General features: G+C 38.2%; 1 protein-coding gene across 5 annotated transcripts in view; it reads right to left on the bottom strand.

Annotated features, from left to right (window-relative positions):
• Positions 1-7507: 7507 nt before the first annotated feature.
• The window catches only part of USP25 (ubiquitin specific peptidase 25), a 96257-nt gene continuing 86441 nt past the window's right edge, over positions 7508-17323 (bottom strand). For all 5 annotated transcript variants that reach the window (XM_076352197.1, XM_076352206.1, XM_076352215.1 and 2 more), the window contains 6 exons: positions 17046-17224; positions 16141-16219; positions 14236-14315; positions 9415-9538; positions 8550-8745; positions 7508-8098 (listed from right to left, as the gene is read on the bottom strand). In XM_076352197.1, coding sequence (XP_076208312.1) covers positions 7926-8098; positions 8550-8745; positions 9415-9538; positions 14236-14315; positions 16141-16219; positions 17046-17224 — 831 coding nt within the window. In that variant the 3' untranslated portion in view covers positions 7508-7925. The remainder of the gene's footprint in view (positions 8099-8549; positions 8746-9414; positions 9539-14235; positions 14316-16140; positions 16220-17045; positions 17225-17323) is intronic.

Here is a 17323-nt window from a genome sequence, read left to right as displayed (position 1 = left end):
TCTTTCTCTGGTGCAGGAGGCCTACTACTAATGCTGAAATTTGTAACTCAGGGACTTAACATGTAGAAGTAGCTTCCCATATGTAACCTGATAATCTCCTACACAACCCTTCTGCGCACGCTGCTGGGACATTTGCTATTACTCTGGAGAACCACGAAAACTATTTCATGACAGCACGCTGTGCTGGTGTCAAAGGCTGGTGCCAAGTCTAACTGCACCAAGTGGTACAGGGAGCTCCGTCGTTACCTACGGGGAGAGACCACAGACGACCAGAGGAGCTATCCCATTACAATCTCGTGGCTCTTAACGCTGCCCCAGATGGCTGCAAGACCAAAAGTTTATGTTTTATTCCAAAGAAGTTTTTGCAGAGTCATGACATACAGGTTTCTTGTTACTGGGAACTCCTTTCCAGGGGAAGCATCACTAGTGAAAGGGAGGGGAAGGAGTCAGGTCCTGCGAAGATCTCTTCATCAGTGAGCTGAAATATAAGTAATATATTGACATCTGAATGCTGTAAAATTTGAGGGAAGGATATACATTGCCATGAGTCAGTCAGTCAATTACAGTGCAGCTGAGATTACTCAGTGAGCTGGATGCAGCTGAGTACAGGTTTAATATAGGATCCTCCGTTTCACTATTTAGGAAGCAAGAACGTCACTTATCTAACAGGGCTAGTACCCTAGAAAGGAGAGGCTCAGAAGGGACTTAAAAAGAAGTAAAAATGAGCTTGCAGGTGTTACACTAAACAGGAGAGTAGCAAAGCAGGCACTCAGCCAACGAAGCAGGCTACAGGTGGACAAACTTGACAGCTCTGCGCCCGCTCCGCCGACACACGAGCCTAGAGTCGCAGTCCTGTCAATGATGAGGGGAAGGAGGGGAACGGCCGGTTCCGACAGTGACTCCTATGGAAAAGAGGGGACTTCTCTCAACTGTTGCCATCCTTCCCACTTCCAGAAATAGCATGCCTGGCTCCCTAGGGCTCCTGTCCAAAATGCGCCCGTTTCCTCTCCCCCTTTCACAGCAGAAGGGAGTACTGTACTGTACTCCACCTCTCATAGCCAAATCCAGCTTTGCCTACATTGCTGAGAAGCATTGAGTCTTCTCTGGGCAAAGAGTCAGGGGGTGACCAAATGCAAGATGAGGGAACACAGCAGCCTTCACTCTCCCCCTCTAGAGAAATCCTGAAGGAATATCTCTGTCCATTCATACCTCCGAGTGCCTCTGCAGTTGATAACACCTCTCATTTCTTTTCTGATCTCTCCTGGGATCAAACCCCACAATACTTTCACTCTGGAAAGAGATGTTAGACTACAGTACTTAGAAGCCCTTAACATTTACTCATAGTCCAGCACTTCCCTTTAGACATTCTTTGTACAGCACTTATAGAGGACTTGTAAATAGCATAAGTAACACTTAGCACACCACTTAAAACCAAATTATTCAGTCTTAATAGCAGAAATAATACATAAAACAGATCAGTTTAAAACTAGCTATATTACAAGCCTCTCTTAGCCAAAGCTTACCATTATTTGGTAGCTACCTCAGGCCTCTTGTAACCCTCTTTGCCAAACAACTGATTTCTCCCTAAAAAAAGAGGAACATGATAGTCTGCCCTGAGTCCACTACTTAATTTCAAAAGTGTTTTGACTGGGGGTGAGGGGGAATTAGCCACCTAATAGGGCAGAGATAACTGAGGATAAGTGCAAACTTTCACATCTTCACTGAACTTCTGATAGAAAATAGCCATCTGAACTCATCATACTTTCTCGCTTATCACCAAGAATTGACATGATGCATTTACAAAACAAGCCTCTTTAAAGCAAACATACATAAAGCAAAATACCCATAAAATTACTACAGAGCAGATAAAAATCCATCATAAATACTTTTGAGTCAGTATTTTTAGCTGTATGCCTACTCCAGGAACAAAGACAGCAGAACAAACACGCAATCCGTGGAAGTGCCCTCCCTAAGGGATTATGGCCAGTTTTAACACTTGTCAGATTTTACTTAGTGGCTTCTATTTTCTTAGAAAAGATACTCAGCTTTCCTAATCTTGTGGGGCACTGTGTCAAGGGAGAAATTATTTCATTTTACTTTTTTACTAATTAGAAAACATCATTATGGCTCTTCTCTGTCAACTACAACCAGCAGGTAATTAACTCCATCACCTTCCATTTCAGTTAAACAATTTCACAGAGCACAAAGCACTACAAAAATCTCTTAAGAAACCCAGATAACACAGAGATGCCACTGTCTTCAGTGGAAAAGACAAGAACAATGGCAAACAAAACCAGCACAGTTTTACTCGCCCAATGCAAGGCATTTGAGTAAGAGGACTAAACTGGACCAAGAAAAAGGGGAAGGGGTGTCAATTCTTAAAACACAGCAGTATAAATCTTTGTATGCAAAGTATATTGACGACTGCATCCTACAGATGGACACTGAAGCAAGAAATCATCTGTTCAAGCACCTTGCAACAACCACAAAACTAAAATCACCATCAGCTGAGAGTGGAACAAGCATCTGTGCTAAATACAATGACAGGTCTTAATCTCATGTTCAAAGGTATTGGAGGTAACAAACTTTCCTTCAGAAATTCAAAGGGAAATTGTACGTATTCCAAAGCAGAATGCACTTGTTCAAAATAGACTGTGAGCATGGAAGGGAGGAGATAAGTCTTTTGAGCATCCAAACTCAACTTGGACTTCTCAGAACAGTCTTATCTCCCTCAAGGAATGGGGGTTTCGTTATTTGATTTTGTAGGGAGGGGTATTTTGGTTGTCTGGGTTTTTTTGGTTTTGTTTTTAAAAAAATCTGCTTCATGAGATGCAAAACAAAGAATCTTTCCAAACAAAAGAGCTTCATAAGCAGATTACAAGAATGCCGTACCTTGAGCTATTAAAAGTTACAAGATTTTCAGTTCCATAGGTCAAGCTTTCTCTGAAAAGCCTAACTCTCCAACCTCTTCCCTAAGAAAGCATGAGGGTTGTGGTTTTGGGTTTGTTTTTTTTTTTTCCCTCTCCCTCCAAACTGCATTACTTAACACTGACTTGTTTTGCTTAAAACTTCTTACTTTAAAAAAATGTTTTTTTCCTAATCCATATAAAAAATTACTATGTTTATGTAGTATTTCCCTCCATCTTATGATTCTGTATTGTCTATGATTTAAAAAAAGGCAACCCTTCCCAAAACTCCCACAGGTTTTCCAAGCCCTTAGTCCACAGTTCACTTAAAAATTTCACTGTTACAGATTAAGGTCACAGACAAAATACAAGTTTTGTTTCTTGAAGGAAATCTACAGGAATTACTGCTCTCTCCCTGTTGCCTGCATGTCCATGAAATACAAATGGGTTCAGATAACTTTAATACAGATAATAAAGAAGATTCAGTCCCACAAAGTGATAGGAAACACCTAGATACAAAACACAGGTATGGGTAGGGACTGCACAGATACCAACTTAAATCAGCACACCAAGACACAGCTGCTTTTTGCCAAAATTTATGTTTGACTGCAGTTTTAATAATTCAAGACAAAGCATGAGGATCAGGATAAACTGAAGTGAAGATTATTCAACATCAGGAACAGCCTCTACAATCTTCATAAACCTGGAGAGATAGTGCTGAGATACAGTGCACGAGACACCCCTCGTGCTTCTGAAGTGCTCAGTTCAGAGAGTGCTCGGTTAAGTCAGTCTCCCAACAAATGATTCACTTTTTTTTTTTTAAATGTGCAAAGAGACTGTACAGAAAAAAATCTGCAGCTTGAACTAACTGTCCATACCCTTCCTATTTCAGGAAAGGCAACTGAGTTGCCAGACAGCATGTGTGTAGATGGTGTTATTTGACCCACAGATCCTGCATGGGCATACACACCAGAGCGGTTCCAAGAAAAGCACTCAGGAGCCCATAGAGGTGAAAATTGAAGCCCACACCAACCAGATGGAAGCAGAATAATCCTGGTTCCGTATCACTAGCTCTACATGGTAGCAAAGGCACGGTGGTTAGACCAGCTGATGGTGAAGCAAAAACTAAACAAACTAGAAAGCCTGGAAAGTGGATACTTGAGTGACTTAAATGGGGAACAGGGCAGGGGGGAAATAAAAAATAAAAAGAGTGAAAGTACCATGGAGCCCAAACCTTTGTTTGAGAGGTACTTCAATTAAGATATGCATGGAGAGATGAAGGATGACCATATCCTTAACACTCATGATGAATCCATCCAGAGAACGCCATTCTGAAGCCTTTCTTGCTATACATTTCCCAGACTGTGAGAATTTGGGATTTGGGTTGATCCTAACCACCCAGAAAGCAAGTCAAGCTGTTCTTTCAAAGTGCTGCCTCAAGAAGGTGTTTCTGAGAAGCGAGTGTCTTCCTGCTACTTACAGTGAGGATCTGAAATTCACAGTGAAGAAGAGTTCATAGCTAAGTCCAAGATTTTAAGGGCATGACAATAAAGTTGGAACACACGTGTGTACGGTAGCCATGGCCGGAGCTGTAAGAAATACAGATGTCTGCAAAAGTTTTGTGGCTTCACTCCCGTAAGGATCAAAACTGAAATAGAAGAGCTGAACCAAGCAGGAATGTTCTGCTGATGGAAACTCAAATGGGGGAATACCGAGACCATTAGTCTGCCTACAAAGAAAGATGCTCCTTGGGAATTAAGAGTGTTTTCAGTTCAGAGCTTATCCATCAAGCCCAGGATTTTAAAAGATCTTCAAGGACACAATACATAAGGAAAACTGGATACCAATCACATGAAAAAGAATTCCGTTTCACTTGAAAGAATCACTCCCCTTTTGAATTATACCTACTGCATTTTGCTAAAAGACCTCTTCGGATAAGAGCTTTTCTGTATCTGTATTAATATCCTCTCCAGAAGCAAGTAACGGAAAGATGCAACCACCTTCCTCTCAGTGCCATCACTGATACCCATTTTTCTTGCATCCTTCTAGACACAAAACCAGAATATATTTTTTAAAAAAATTAACGTACGTATTTATGTTGGAAAATGCTGCATAGATGAGGTGATTTATTATACACTTAGAGTGGTGCATTTTTTCATAACGTTCTTAATTTGTGTTTATATAAGGCGTCCCACAGACATTTGGACTTGCTGGATTTTGAGAAAAGGAAACAGCACAAAATGAAGAATATAAACAACCACCATTGTCTCTCTTTATGGACCTTTATGTTTGTTGGACAGTATCAGACTGTTTCCTGTGTGCTGCTGTTTATGTCGGGTACATAACTGAAAGACTGCAGTGCCTTCAGGGTCCTCCACGGTATGAAGCAACACCTGGAAAAAAAACCCCTTGCATTTAATTGATGGTGCAGGTGATTTAGTAAATGAATTTGGGTTAAATTCCCTTAATCTTTTTGTGTTCTATAAACTGAAAAAAGCCTGATAAAAATCTCACAATTCCCATACTGAAGAGAAATATCTACTTACGCAATTCAGCCACAGATTATGAGGTAGCCAAATGAACTGTATGCTTTACTACCTTACACGGTTACTTCTAATAGGTTTTGTGCTAGGCATCGTGAATCCAAGCTATCAGCTATCTTATTGCAGTGAAAAAAGCAAGGTTTTTAAGACAAAATAGTACCTTAATGATTTAACTGAAGGTTTAAATTCATACAAGGTATTTAAAAGATATTGAAATAGTAAAATACATATATAGTTATTTCTGCTCTACTAGACAGACCTCAATTCAACTCAAAAATTCCAAGTCACTGCAAATGAATACATATTTATCTTCAGTACTACAAACTACAACGGATTATTTTCATACTTTAAGGAACTGAAAAAAACTGAAACAAAAAGAACAAATAATCTCATCCTTGCTTGCTTCCTTTTAATGTAAATACCTTAGTTATTCTTCCCAAGTGAAATACTTTCTTCCTCTTTTACCTTAGAAAGAGTGCCTTTTCCCCTGTGTTTGTCATGGAAGATTACACAGATGATGAGGATAACTGGCTCCTGCAGGGTTAGAGGGGAGCTTTCCTTAAAAGTTTTCACAAACATTCAAATCCTGTTAGCAAAGAAATAAAATTGCTCTTTCACTTTTAATTGTTTTTACCATCGTTGAAAACGGCAAACGAGAAGTATAACCTGTTCAAAACCTTGTTTAAAAATACAGTGCTAAGTAAGCATATTATTGAGTTTCAAATCAAAGTGCAACAGATGCAAAATATGAAATCTTTTAAAATGCATCTTCACCCTTTTCATAATATGTATATCTTTTTCCTTGAAAGGTGGTATTTCACACATCAATAGTTTCAGACCTAAAAAAAGGCTCCTGAGTAGTATTGCACTTGTAGGAGTTCAATATTTAAAAAAAAAAAATTGATAAAATAAATGGGTAGTTTGACAAAGTATGAGGCACTCCAATATTAAAAACAGAAGAGGAAAACATCCCTAAAAAGATCTTGAATTGAAGGCCACACTCTATTCACTGTATGTTATGCTCCAGTATCTCTCAAGAGTGAACAACTTTCAAGACTGATACCTACTAAGATTGAACTCTGTCTCTTCTTGCATGAGATGCCTATGTTTATGCCCACTCCATTTCTAGGTGGTCTGAACTGAATCACTCCTTCCCTCCCTCTGTGTTCTTTTATTAGTAGATATTTGAATAAACACCACTTGAAAGCCTGTAATGAAAAGTTGAGTGCCGCTCCAATAAAAACATACGAACAAATATTCACATATTTTACTGTTCTAACACAGAAAGTTCTCTATAAAGAGCAAGAATCAAAATAGTGTCAGGTAACAAGATTACCTAAGGACGCATTAAATTTCTTCTTCCACAAAATAATTGTTTCTTCATTAAAACCAGACAGTATTTCAGTTCTACAAAACAAGCCCTATAGATCTTTTCTTTCACTTCCAATAGAAATTTAATTAGGACAGATAAATTTCTGCAATATTTTGTTGCAACAATAGCAACCCATTTCAAGTAAGGAATTAATGTAAAGTTTTATTTCTGGTCATTTACATGACTAAAATACCAATTTAAAAAAATGGATTAGTTCTTAAGCTTCACAAATTCCACTTTTTAAAAAAACCTTTATTTCCTCTACTTAAATCAATTTCTAGAAATTTTGCTCAGAGAATGTAATATATTTCTACTGAAAATACTTTTAGTTTTTTTTCCTAATTTTTTTTTCTAAGAATAGAAGGAAGGTGCCATTATTGTTTTGCTTCAGAAGCCAGTCCCTGCTATCAGAAAAGACTTGGCATGGCCACACACACACACAAGTGTTCAGGTGCAGTATCATACAGATCAGTAAAGAATATACAAAAAAACCATAGTGTATAATACTGTGACAGTTTTTCAATATATTCATATACAGTCATCTCCGACTACCTGTAACTAAACTGGCCACAAATCCTGAAGAACCTTGTCTAGAAAATTGAGTAACCCATCAATATATTGTACCTCTTCTAAAAATACCCGTTTTTTACACTAATATACAAGGTATCTGCTTGCAAACACAGAAGTAGCCATAAATAAAACTTTATTCTTTCATTTCATTTACAAGCTACCAAGTACCATGTATTTACACAGCACTGGACACTTAAAGTAGTTGCAGTCACAAAATGATCCAGACAGCTGTTGATAAAGTAAAGGATCTTAAGATAAAAGCAAAGTAATACTGTAACAGATAAGTGGCAAAAAGCAGTTTTGCCATAATGATCAGACTTGCATGTTGCATCAATTCTGGTTGAAACGACTGAGCGCCATGCGATTCTCAGCTTCGTTTGCAGTCTGGCTAAAGTTTGTACAGTCATTTCTCTTTTGCAGTTATTAAAATAAAAAAGTTAAAAACTATAGCAGCAACAAGCAAACCCTGTGACAGGAAGGCAAGGTTTAAGAACTAAAAAAGTTTATACAATGTGCTTAGGAAGGTTGCAGAATTTATCTTCCATCGGCTGGAGTTCGACTGAGTGACAGCATGATTCGGGCGTATCTTTCACACAGTTCGTGTGTGGAGTAGGAGGGTAACTTTGGCGGGTCATTGAAACCTTTAATCTCTGTAGAACAATCTAGCAGTTTTGGCAGGAAATCTGTCAGCTTTTCTTGCAAGTTAGCTGCAAATAAAACAAGAAAAACAAACATAAGCATTTACATCTGCATGTGGAATTCTTCTTTTTCTGCCCAACGTTGACTTTTTTTTTTACTGATGGGTGGGAAGAGGAGGAGTTTTCACTTAGTATAATCCACTTTCTTCAGGTCTGCCAGCAATAACTAGGACATACCAATTCCTAGTAAGATGTTAATATAAATGCCCCTTCAGATGGTCTAACACCACAAATGGTTTTCCGTTCAAAAAGTACGTTTCCTTTAAGACCTAATGCCCCAGTGCAATATATAGAAAAACTGTTTATTTAAATATGTATGGGACTATTCAAAAGTCAGGGTAGCTCAAAATACATTACCAAGAAGACACAAAAGATACAGGTTCAATTCAAGACATTGAAAACATCGCTTTTATAAAAAAGGTGCACAAGGGCCTTTTACCTTAATGAATAAATGACTTACGTTCCATTTCTTGTCCAAGATAGGAACACCAACGGTTTCTCATATCTTCCACAGCAACAATATCTTTTTCTTCCATTTCATCCACCAGTAGTAATGGCAAACACGGGACAATAAGCTCATTCATAATGATCAGGCCATTATTTACTTCCTGATCATCTCCCGATTCAAACAGTGCTGCAGCATGTTCATTTAGTTTCTTCATAAACCACCACAAAAAAGGAAAGCCTTTAAGTATACAGCATTTCACATTCTACCATGCATCAGTTTCTGTTTGGTTTAAAGCACAGTCTTCCTACAAAGCTACCTGGTAATTTGTATGGACCATAGTTGCGCTTTAACATTTACAGCAAGGATACATACACGCTATTAAACCACTTGATCTTGTGCCACTTCATTTGATACCTGCCAACTCAACCTTTGCAGCTGTTCTTTTTAAGACTGAGGTCCTATCACCTGCTTTTGTTTTCTCGCTATTGCCAAAAGTGAGATAATCAGGAAAAGCTCTTTTTTCCTACTGCTGCCTTTTCCAATATTTGTCTCCCTGCCAAACTGTAGCAACAGGGTGAGTCTGCTCACCAGCACTGTCAACTGTTGTTCCTACCCAGCCCCAACATGATGGCAGTGAGCATGCTATTTACAGTCATAAAGATGATGATTGATTATTCCAAAAAAAAAAAAATGGGAAGAATGTTTTCCTTCTTACTTTTGCTTTTTTTCCTTACCCAAGTCTAAGTATTAACTTGTTAATGAAAGGGGGTTTTGGCTGGTTTTGTTCTACAGGATGGCAACACTTTCCTACTAATTAATTTTGTTAAAGCTATGCAGCAAGTTCAGCTTTTTGAAACATACTTCACCCTTCACTTACTAGCAAACATTCTCGTCTGTAGTGAGATATCAGCTCTTCATCATGCCCTCTGTACGGGCCTTTGGACAAGAGTTCTTTATTATTCTGGTAAGCATAGATAAGGTAGAGCAAGGCTTCCATATAGCTGAAGTAAAGAAACAAAAACATTAGATGCAACATCCGGGTCCCACCTCTTTCAAGCTAACTACTGTGCTCTTCAAAGGACAGGTAACTTCACCTGCCTGTTTGTCTATAAGTCCACCCCTCCCCGCCAATCTCTTCATAATGTTTTTTCTACCACACAATTTCATCTTTTATGCACATTAGAACAATTTATTTTATTATCAGGGTAGATCACTTGCACATGAAGTCTGATCCAAAGCTCGCTGAAACCAATGGATATAATTTCACTCACTTCCAAAATAGCTTTGGATTAGCCTTGAGTATACATGAAAAGTTAATTTTTCCTGCGTGCATTTACGTCGCATTAGGTTTGATCTTCTGTTGCCATATATAGCTCGATAGCATTCTACACCTTAGCAAATAAGATTTAAAGCTGTCACCTTATTTCTAAAAAATAAATTGTGAATTTTTAGCCTCACTAACTGCAAGTTCTTCCAAACTATCGAAGTCTGAAGCGATGGAAGAAGCCACAACAACATTTCAAAAGCAGAAGTGATGCTAGACTGTTGATATTTCCGTCTTTAATCTAAATGCAGAAGATAAATACAAGCCTAATTGGTATAGGACGAGTAACAGAGGACCTAAGAACCTAACAGTTAATAACCAACAGAGGTCCCTTCACACACAGATTAACAATCTCCCCTCACACTGTTGCATACCATTTCCAGCAGACACCTTAAATTGTTAATTCTCTGACTTACAGAAACCCAGCTATGACAGACAGCCACTGAAAGCAGTTCAGGCAGCTACCCTAAAAACAAGCAGCTAGAAATCTCATTTTTATTCAAACTAAAAAAAATCTAGGAAGAGAAATTTCCTAACGGAGTGGTTAGAGAACAGTACATTGTGGTTTGGTTTTGGTAGTTTAAACCTTAACCATGACCTCCTGTTCTCACTAGGAGTGAGTGAGTGCACAAACTACTAAAAATGGCTAAAAATTATGTGTGAGCACACACAGGGCATACCTGAAAAATACATGTCAGAATTTTCCAAAGTAGACAAACTCAAGACTTACAGTAATGCCTCCCAATGAGACAACATAAAAAGAAGGGAAAAGGCTTCTTGAACTAGCAATGGTTCCTTAAAGCTTTACCTTCTAATATCCCTGTTTAGAAGAACAAGATGAAGCCCGACACCATAATTTCAGAATCTACTGTGAAATTATTTCTTCCACCATGAGATCTGCTCATAGCCTCTTGCAATTCTAAATATTTATTGCTTAAGTAATTAATATATTACAAGTACAGTCACTGTTCTCCACCTTTTTGTCCTCAAAATACAAAGCTATGCTTTCATTAAAAGAAGTCTATTACCCTCTCCTCAAGTCCATTTCTCCTGCTCATGAAAACTCTTCACACCACTGATGACCAACACAACTGACCAGACAGCAGAAAACTTAATGTAGAAGGAAAGGGGAGATGATGATTGCAAGGAACTGGAATTGCTGGATATAAAGCCAGAGGAACAGGACCTTCTCTCCCTTTCCGTTCTTAGTTCAGTTATTTGCGAAACTGCAGGTTGAAATTGCAGCGTCAACAACTCAGTTGATCCAAATTAAAAACTTGCTGCTGGTAGTGGCCTTATTCCCAGTCCCTCTCTTCCTGCTCCTTCCCACAGTTGTGTGACCTTTCCCTGAAACAACTGTAGTGCCATCCAACAGCAATGTAAGCTATTTTAAATCATCATTACTGTACATCCAAGCTCAGAGTCCTTCTATATCTTGAGAGTCTGAGGAATACGATTACAGCGTAAATTAGCAAACAGATTCTGCCTTTTCACACCTGAAGTGTATATAAGCTCCAGCCTATGAAGCCTAAGCCTAAAAACCACTGAGGCTGCTCACAGAATTATGAATTATGGAGCTCACTGGGTCTAGGCTTTGGAAAAGATGCAGAAATCACAGGTTGGCTAAATTTTAGCACTGCTTTGAAAAAGGCATTTCAGTTAAAACTGAAAAACTGTATTGGCTTTCCAAGAAACTTGAAAGGCAACTGCTAAGGTCTATGGTTTGTTCACTTTTCAGTTACTACCGCAAGAGCAAGCTGCAGGTGAAACTCCTGCCAAGGTTCATTAGCTGGCTGCATTCGTCTCACCCGCAGCAGGTTCCTACTCTATAGTACAGTCAGAGAAGATATGCCTGAAAGACCCTTTAATTCTCCACTTGCAGTGAAAAGAGGGCCTTGCCAACCACCATAATGGATCATGAGTGAACACTGAAAGTAGGCATGACTTTCCAGTGCTCAGCATAAGGTGATTTTTCAGTAGTACTAAGAAACTTGTTTCCTTTGCACCTTCAAACGCGGTCTTGTATGTTCCCCACTCCAGCACCAAGACCTATAAAAGCAAGCTACACAGAGAACAAAAAGATACACCAAACTACTTCTTTAATGTTGATTTTGTGTTTGTTCAATGCAGCACAATTATTTAAGAAAATCAGAGACTGCCTGGATAAAGGCCGATTTTTGGCTCCATCTAGAGATTGAGTGCTGCTAGGTACCAAATAGTGTTATTAAACTAAGAAAAGTTGGTCGACTGAGGGAGATGGGTTTCTGAAAAAAGCCTCAAAAGAGTCCTGCTGCTGAAGGTCATATTTCAATTATGAAAGTATATTTTCATAAATATTTTTAAAGTTACATTTTTATGATTTCGGTGTTAATAAGGGAGTTGGAAGAGTTCATCAATTTAGTCTCGTTTTCAGAATAAGGACGGTAGTACTGCCCTCTAGAGTGTACCAGATGTGATTCTCAGTAAATCTCTCAGTCCTTTGGGAACCTGCAGCTGAAACACGAGTGCGTAAGTACAATAGATGCCTTTAGAGTAGGTCAATGGATACCCAGATCCTCGCCCATCCTCTAAGCATGCTTAACCCTAGTCTTACTGTCTTTGTTGACATTACATAATGCCCAAGCATTTATGAAATTGCATTTCTTGCCAAAGCAAATGAATGCTACACTTGTTTGGATGTTAGATGAGTCTGATATTGGTCAGAAATAAAAAATACGATATTATCAGAGTCTAAGACTGGTCATTATAGGCTTGTTTTCTAAATTACAAAGATGTTTGGTAACAAATGCCTCACCCTAATTTTGCAAATTAATGTAAATAATGGAAAACTATACCAAAAATGCTGTTCAGCACAGAGCAGAAACCTGTGCTTCCCTCCCTCCCCCGTGGCATAATCAGAATATATGATGGTAAGAAGTGGATTAGTGAAAACACTGGTATTTTGCAGTTGAAGGTGCCATCCTGGAGTCCCAGTGCCAAGGCACTTGAAGATCTTCCATTCCTGCCCGCATGCTTAGAGCATGCATGAAGTCCAGGGGCAACAAGGAGGGTTCCTATATACCACACCAATGCCTGTGACATTTTTGCCTCCTTAAGGGATCGAGCAATACCAGACTGTTTATTTTTCAAATAGGCCAGGCAATCTTCTGACCAACCTTTGTACATAAGCTGTTCAAGACTGACAAAGTAGCATACTGCAATTTGGATTATTAATGAATGTACTATTTATTACACACTAGCAACCAGAAGACAAAACAGGACTACGGGCTCATTGTTTTAGCCACTATACAAAGACGTAGCTTGTTACAAAGACAAGGCAGTGTCTTTTCCAATCAATTTTCCTGTTTTGTTTGGGGCCTTTCTTGTTTGGGAGCATGTAAGACAAGAAAGAAATATGAAGCAATTTACTAGACAACATACACACAAGAAATAGAGTTTGATTCCCACTATAATTCCCCTACCTACTGTGTTATACAGGAAAAATCAGTGATTGATTGCAGAACTGTTTTCACAGTCAAAAATTTGTATCATGTGATAGCTCAATTTTCACACAAGGGATGTCAGTCACTGGATATTTTGCAGCTAATCGTTTTGTTTCTTTGGCTGGGCATGGGAGGAAGAGGCAGTTTTGAACAATTCTGTTTCAAAGACTCTCTTCTGCAGAATGTTTTGAGGCATTTATACTGTCATCACCATCCTTGTTGCATGTAGTAGATCAGAGTATAAGTTTTAGCTGTAGTGCATTAAGTACATAAATGTCACCAATTTTATATAGCCACAATTCCTGACTTGGTTGGAAGAGAGAAGGGAATGAATCACCACTGCCTCATGGAGCTAAGAAGAATCAGCTACAACTATGATAAGTTACGCATGATAGTTTCCTTAAATATGTTCGTTTTTCCTGACCTTTAAAGCCCATCACAGGTAGAATTTTGGCTCAGACAAATGCAGAATGCAAAATTGCTTCTGTGGGAAGACCCAATAAAAAGATGGGTAAGACGGGGACTTGATTAATTGTGATTGCTGATGAAAGCAGATAAATGTATGTGCACATGTGGTGCCAGAGAGGAAAGGGTTTTATGTCTGAAGGATACCCAGAGCACTTAGATTAGGAGAGAAGGAGGAATACAGGTGGAGGGTGCTCTGAAAAGAGTACGTGGCTTGATAAGAAAAGAAGAAATGGAGATTAAGAATAGGAAGCTGTGGGAAACTAAGGTAGATGCAAGACAGAAGACATTAATGGACTGAATAAATGCTTAAATAAAGTGAAGAATACATTAAACAATACTTAATTTTAAAAATAGCTTTACTTATCAATATTACATTTTGCCTTCAAATTGCTCTACCACATTCGAGTTCTATACTACCACTTACCTCTTTTTTTGGAAAAACTCCAATCCTACCATGAGAAACATGGTGGTTTCCCTGAAATTTCTATAGTCTTGATGCCATCTCTGCATATAAGAAAGGGTATATAGAATTTCATCCGCAAACATAAAATACAATTTACTACACACACACATTACTTAGTGCTGAATACTCACAGTAAGTGCTAAGGACTCCTAGTAAGCTTGCATGTGGGAAAAGTCCGCCTGCATCCCCCCTCCCTCAATAAAAAGAAAATTCTTAAATACCTAAAATATTTCTAAATGAGATTATTTTTACAGAATGCATTACCATTTGAAAGGAACACCAAGCATCTCTGGACAATCAGTGTCAGTATTATAGGAGATCCCCTTTTTCTTCTCAAAAAGAGTTGAGAAGCTAATAGCCTTTTTTTCTTCCCTACATTACACTCAGTTATTTACTCAGAAAATGTTAGAAAGCTTTTTCATAGACTAATATTAAGCTTAACTTTCAATAAAAGAATGACATAGAAAAAGCTTGAACACATGACATGGGAAGTGACAAAGTAAACAAACATACAATTCAGATTGTGGAGATATTTATACTGGAGTAAAACATCTTACTGCATCATCATTTATATGAAGTGACTACTGGTACACTTTACAGGTAAATATTCTAAGTGAAAAAGGTGCTTTTACTGCAGTTGGTTAGTAGCCAACTTTCAATTGCTTATTAAAGATAAAATAGGGGACAGCATACCATAATATATAGCCACTTACAGATTCAACACAAAGAGCATGAGAAAGGGTCCATGAAATGCCAACTCACTACAGAGGACAAATACTGATACAACCTTTGGAGAAACCACCAACTATCTGCTTCAGGAGCTAAAAAAGTGGCTCTGTCTGCAGGGGAATAAAAGACACCCCACTCCCTCCCTCTTAAAGTTAAGTCCAGAATTGTTTATTCTACCTGTGCAATGCCATTCAGAAAATGGTAAGACATTGAGCCTTGCACAGCCTAAAAAATGCAACAGAAATCCCACTGTGAGAGTCCTTTCCCCTCACAGGTCAGGGATGTTATGCTGTAATGTAGTAGGCATCTACTGTAGGTCCTAAACGTGGTAATGAGAAATGACAAGTAAATATTTTTCATTTGGTTTGTTGAGAGGAAGCTTACTCCCATAGTCCTCCCGAACAAACTTCGGGTTTGTTTAGGTGGTTTAAGTGGTGCACTGGAATCTGCCCAGGACATAGATATCCCCTGTTAAGAGGCCTTTATGAACAGTATTACACAGAGTTGAAACTGATGTTGTAAAACCAGCTACAGACTTAGCGTTAAATATGAGATGAATTATTTTGGCAAATATTAGTCACAATTATTTAATGTCTGAGATTTGCTCTTCCTTCCGAGTTTTTCTAAATAGTGCAGGAGGAAAAATTAAATGCATAAACTAGTTATGTATGGTCTCAGCAAACAAAAAAATTTGGTGCTCATAAGAAAATGGGAATGGCTGCAGAGACAGCTGGAGGAAAAGCACAAATGTGACTGTGCCTGTGAGCCAGTTCAAGATGTGTAAGGCTAGGCTTAGACCAGTCTCACTCCTTCACTGCTAGGTGTTTTTGACTAGAAAAAGCCAGTTGACTCATATGGTGATAAATTATGAAATACTGTTAGTGACGTTGAGACACATTAAGGAGTAAGAACAAATGTCAAACTTGACATTTATTTATGGCTTAAATCACTGGAATTACAGTGATCAAACCAGCTTTAGATCACCTGGTCAGAGCAGCATTCCTACAAATAAATGGTCTTCCAATAACCAGTTTTAACTTCTTAGTGTAAGACAAGAAGAAATTTGTGAAGATAAAAGTCAGCTTACTGATAACTATTTCACGTCACAGTTTAATTTAAAGCATAAAAAATACTGACCTCGTATTCCTCCATGTTTACTTCATCTGGCTTTATCATTTCAAGTTTAGCTTGAGCAACCTTCATTATGTTACGGCACCTTACAAAAAGCAACAAGAAATCATGGAAGATTACTGGAAATTCACAAAGGATATTATCCATACAAAGACAGCAGCCTCAAACAGTATAAGTTACAGCCTTATGCAAAACAGTATGAAAACACTGTGGAAAATGTGCTTGTTATTATGCATGGTATAATCAGCAGGAGAGGGCATACTTTAGAAGTACATGTGAGGGAGGCCTGTGCTGTTTAACAATTACTTCTTGTTTTATTTTGCTAAATTGCCACATTGCTTAGTCTCTCTTTTTAATTCAAAGTTCAGATGGCTTGAAACTCCTCGGTATTTACTTTGCAAAAGTAACACTAGAGGATCATTCACTATGCAGAAATCAGACTAATGTTCTCTACCTTTCCATTTATTTATTTCTTTAAATAAGTAAATATATGGAATTTCAAGTGGAAAAGAAACGTTGTCTTGCATTCAAGTAAGTTACCCATATAGCTTGCAAGGCTTTGCTGTCTACTGCTGGCTTTCAGGGCAGTGAAGAATGCAAACTATACAGCCTTACACAGTGTTTTGAAAGAAGGTACAGAAATCTACGTGCAAAATTATGAGCAACGCTGAGTATTTATCTTTATTTCATAACGACAGAAAGCCAACTTCTTGTTTACTCTTTTTACAGAGATCTTTATAAAGATGATATTTTTTACAAAAATATACCTGCAAGCTCTTAACTAGAAGATAAAGCCAAACAAACACACTAGCCTTCCCTCTATTACGTGCACTATCTGAATACAAAGGGGTGTCTCCACCCATCAGAAAACGTTTGTGAGCACAGGAAATGACAGATGCAGATCTTATTACCTTTCATCAAAGCTAAGATTGTGATCTCCAAACTGTTCCAGTAATGTTCTCTCAATTATCTTCTTTGGTGCCTGGTTTTGGATGAAGTAAACAATTGCATGACGCAAACGGTAATCACATTCAGGTGGTGGATCTTCCTGGGCTAATTTTAGCAGACGCGTGTATTCCAATTTAATTGCCTAAGTAATTTTAAAAATAGACATTATTCTTTCTAGCTTTTAACTCTTAAACGTCACAGACAGTAACAGGATAATTCATGTCCCATGGCCTTTTGCCTA

Source organism: Aptenodytes patagonicus, chromosome 1 (genome assembly GCF_965638725.1).
Source record: "Aptenodytes patagonicus chromosome 1, bAptPat1.pri.cur, whole genome shotgun sequence".
Taxonomy (NCBI): Eukaryota; Metazoa; Chordata; class Aves; order Sphenisciformes; family Spheniscidae; genus Aptenodytes; species Aptenodytes patagonicus.
Note: the sequence above shows the minus strand (reverse complement) of the source record. Positions and strands in the feature narration are given on the sequence as shown.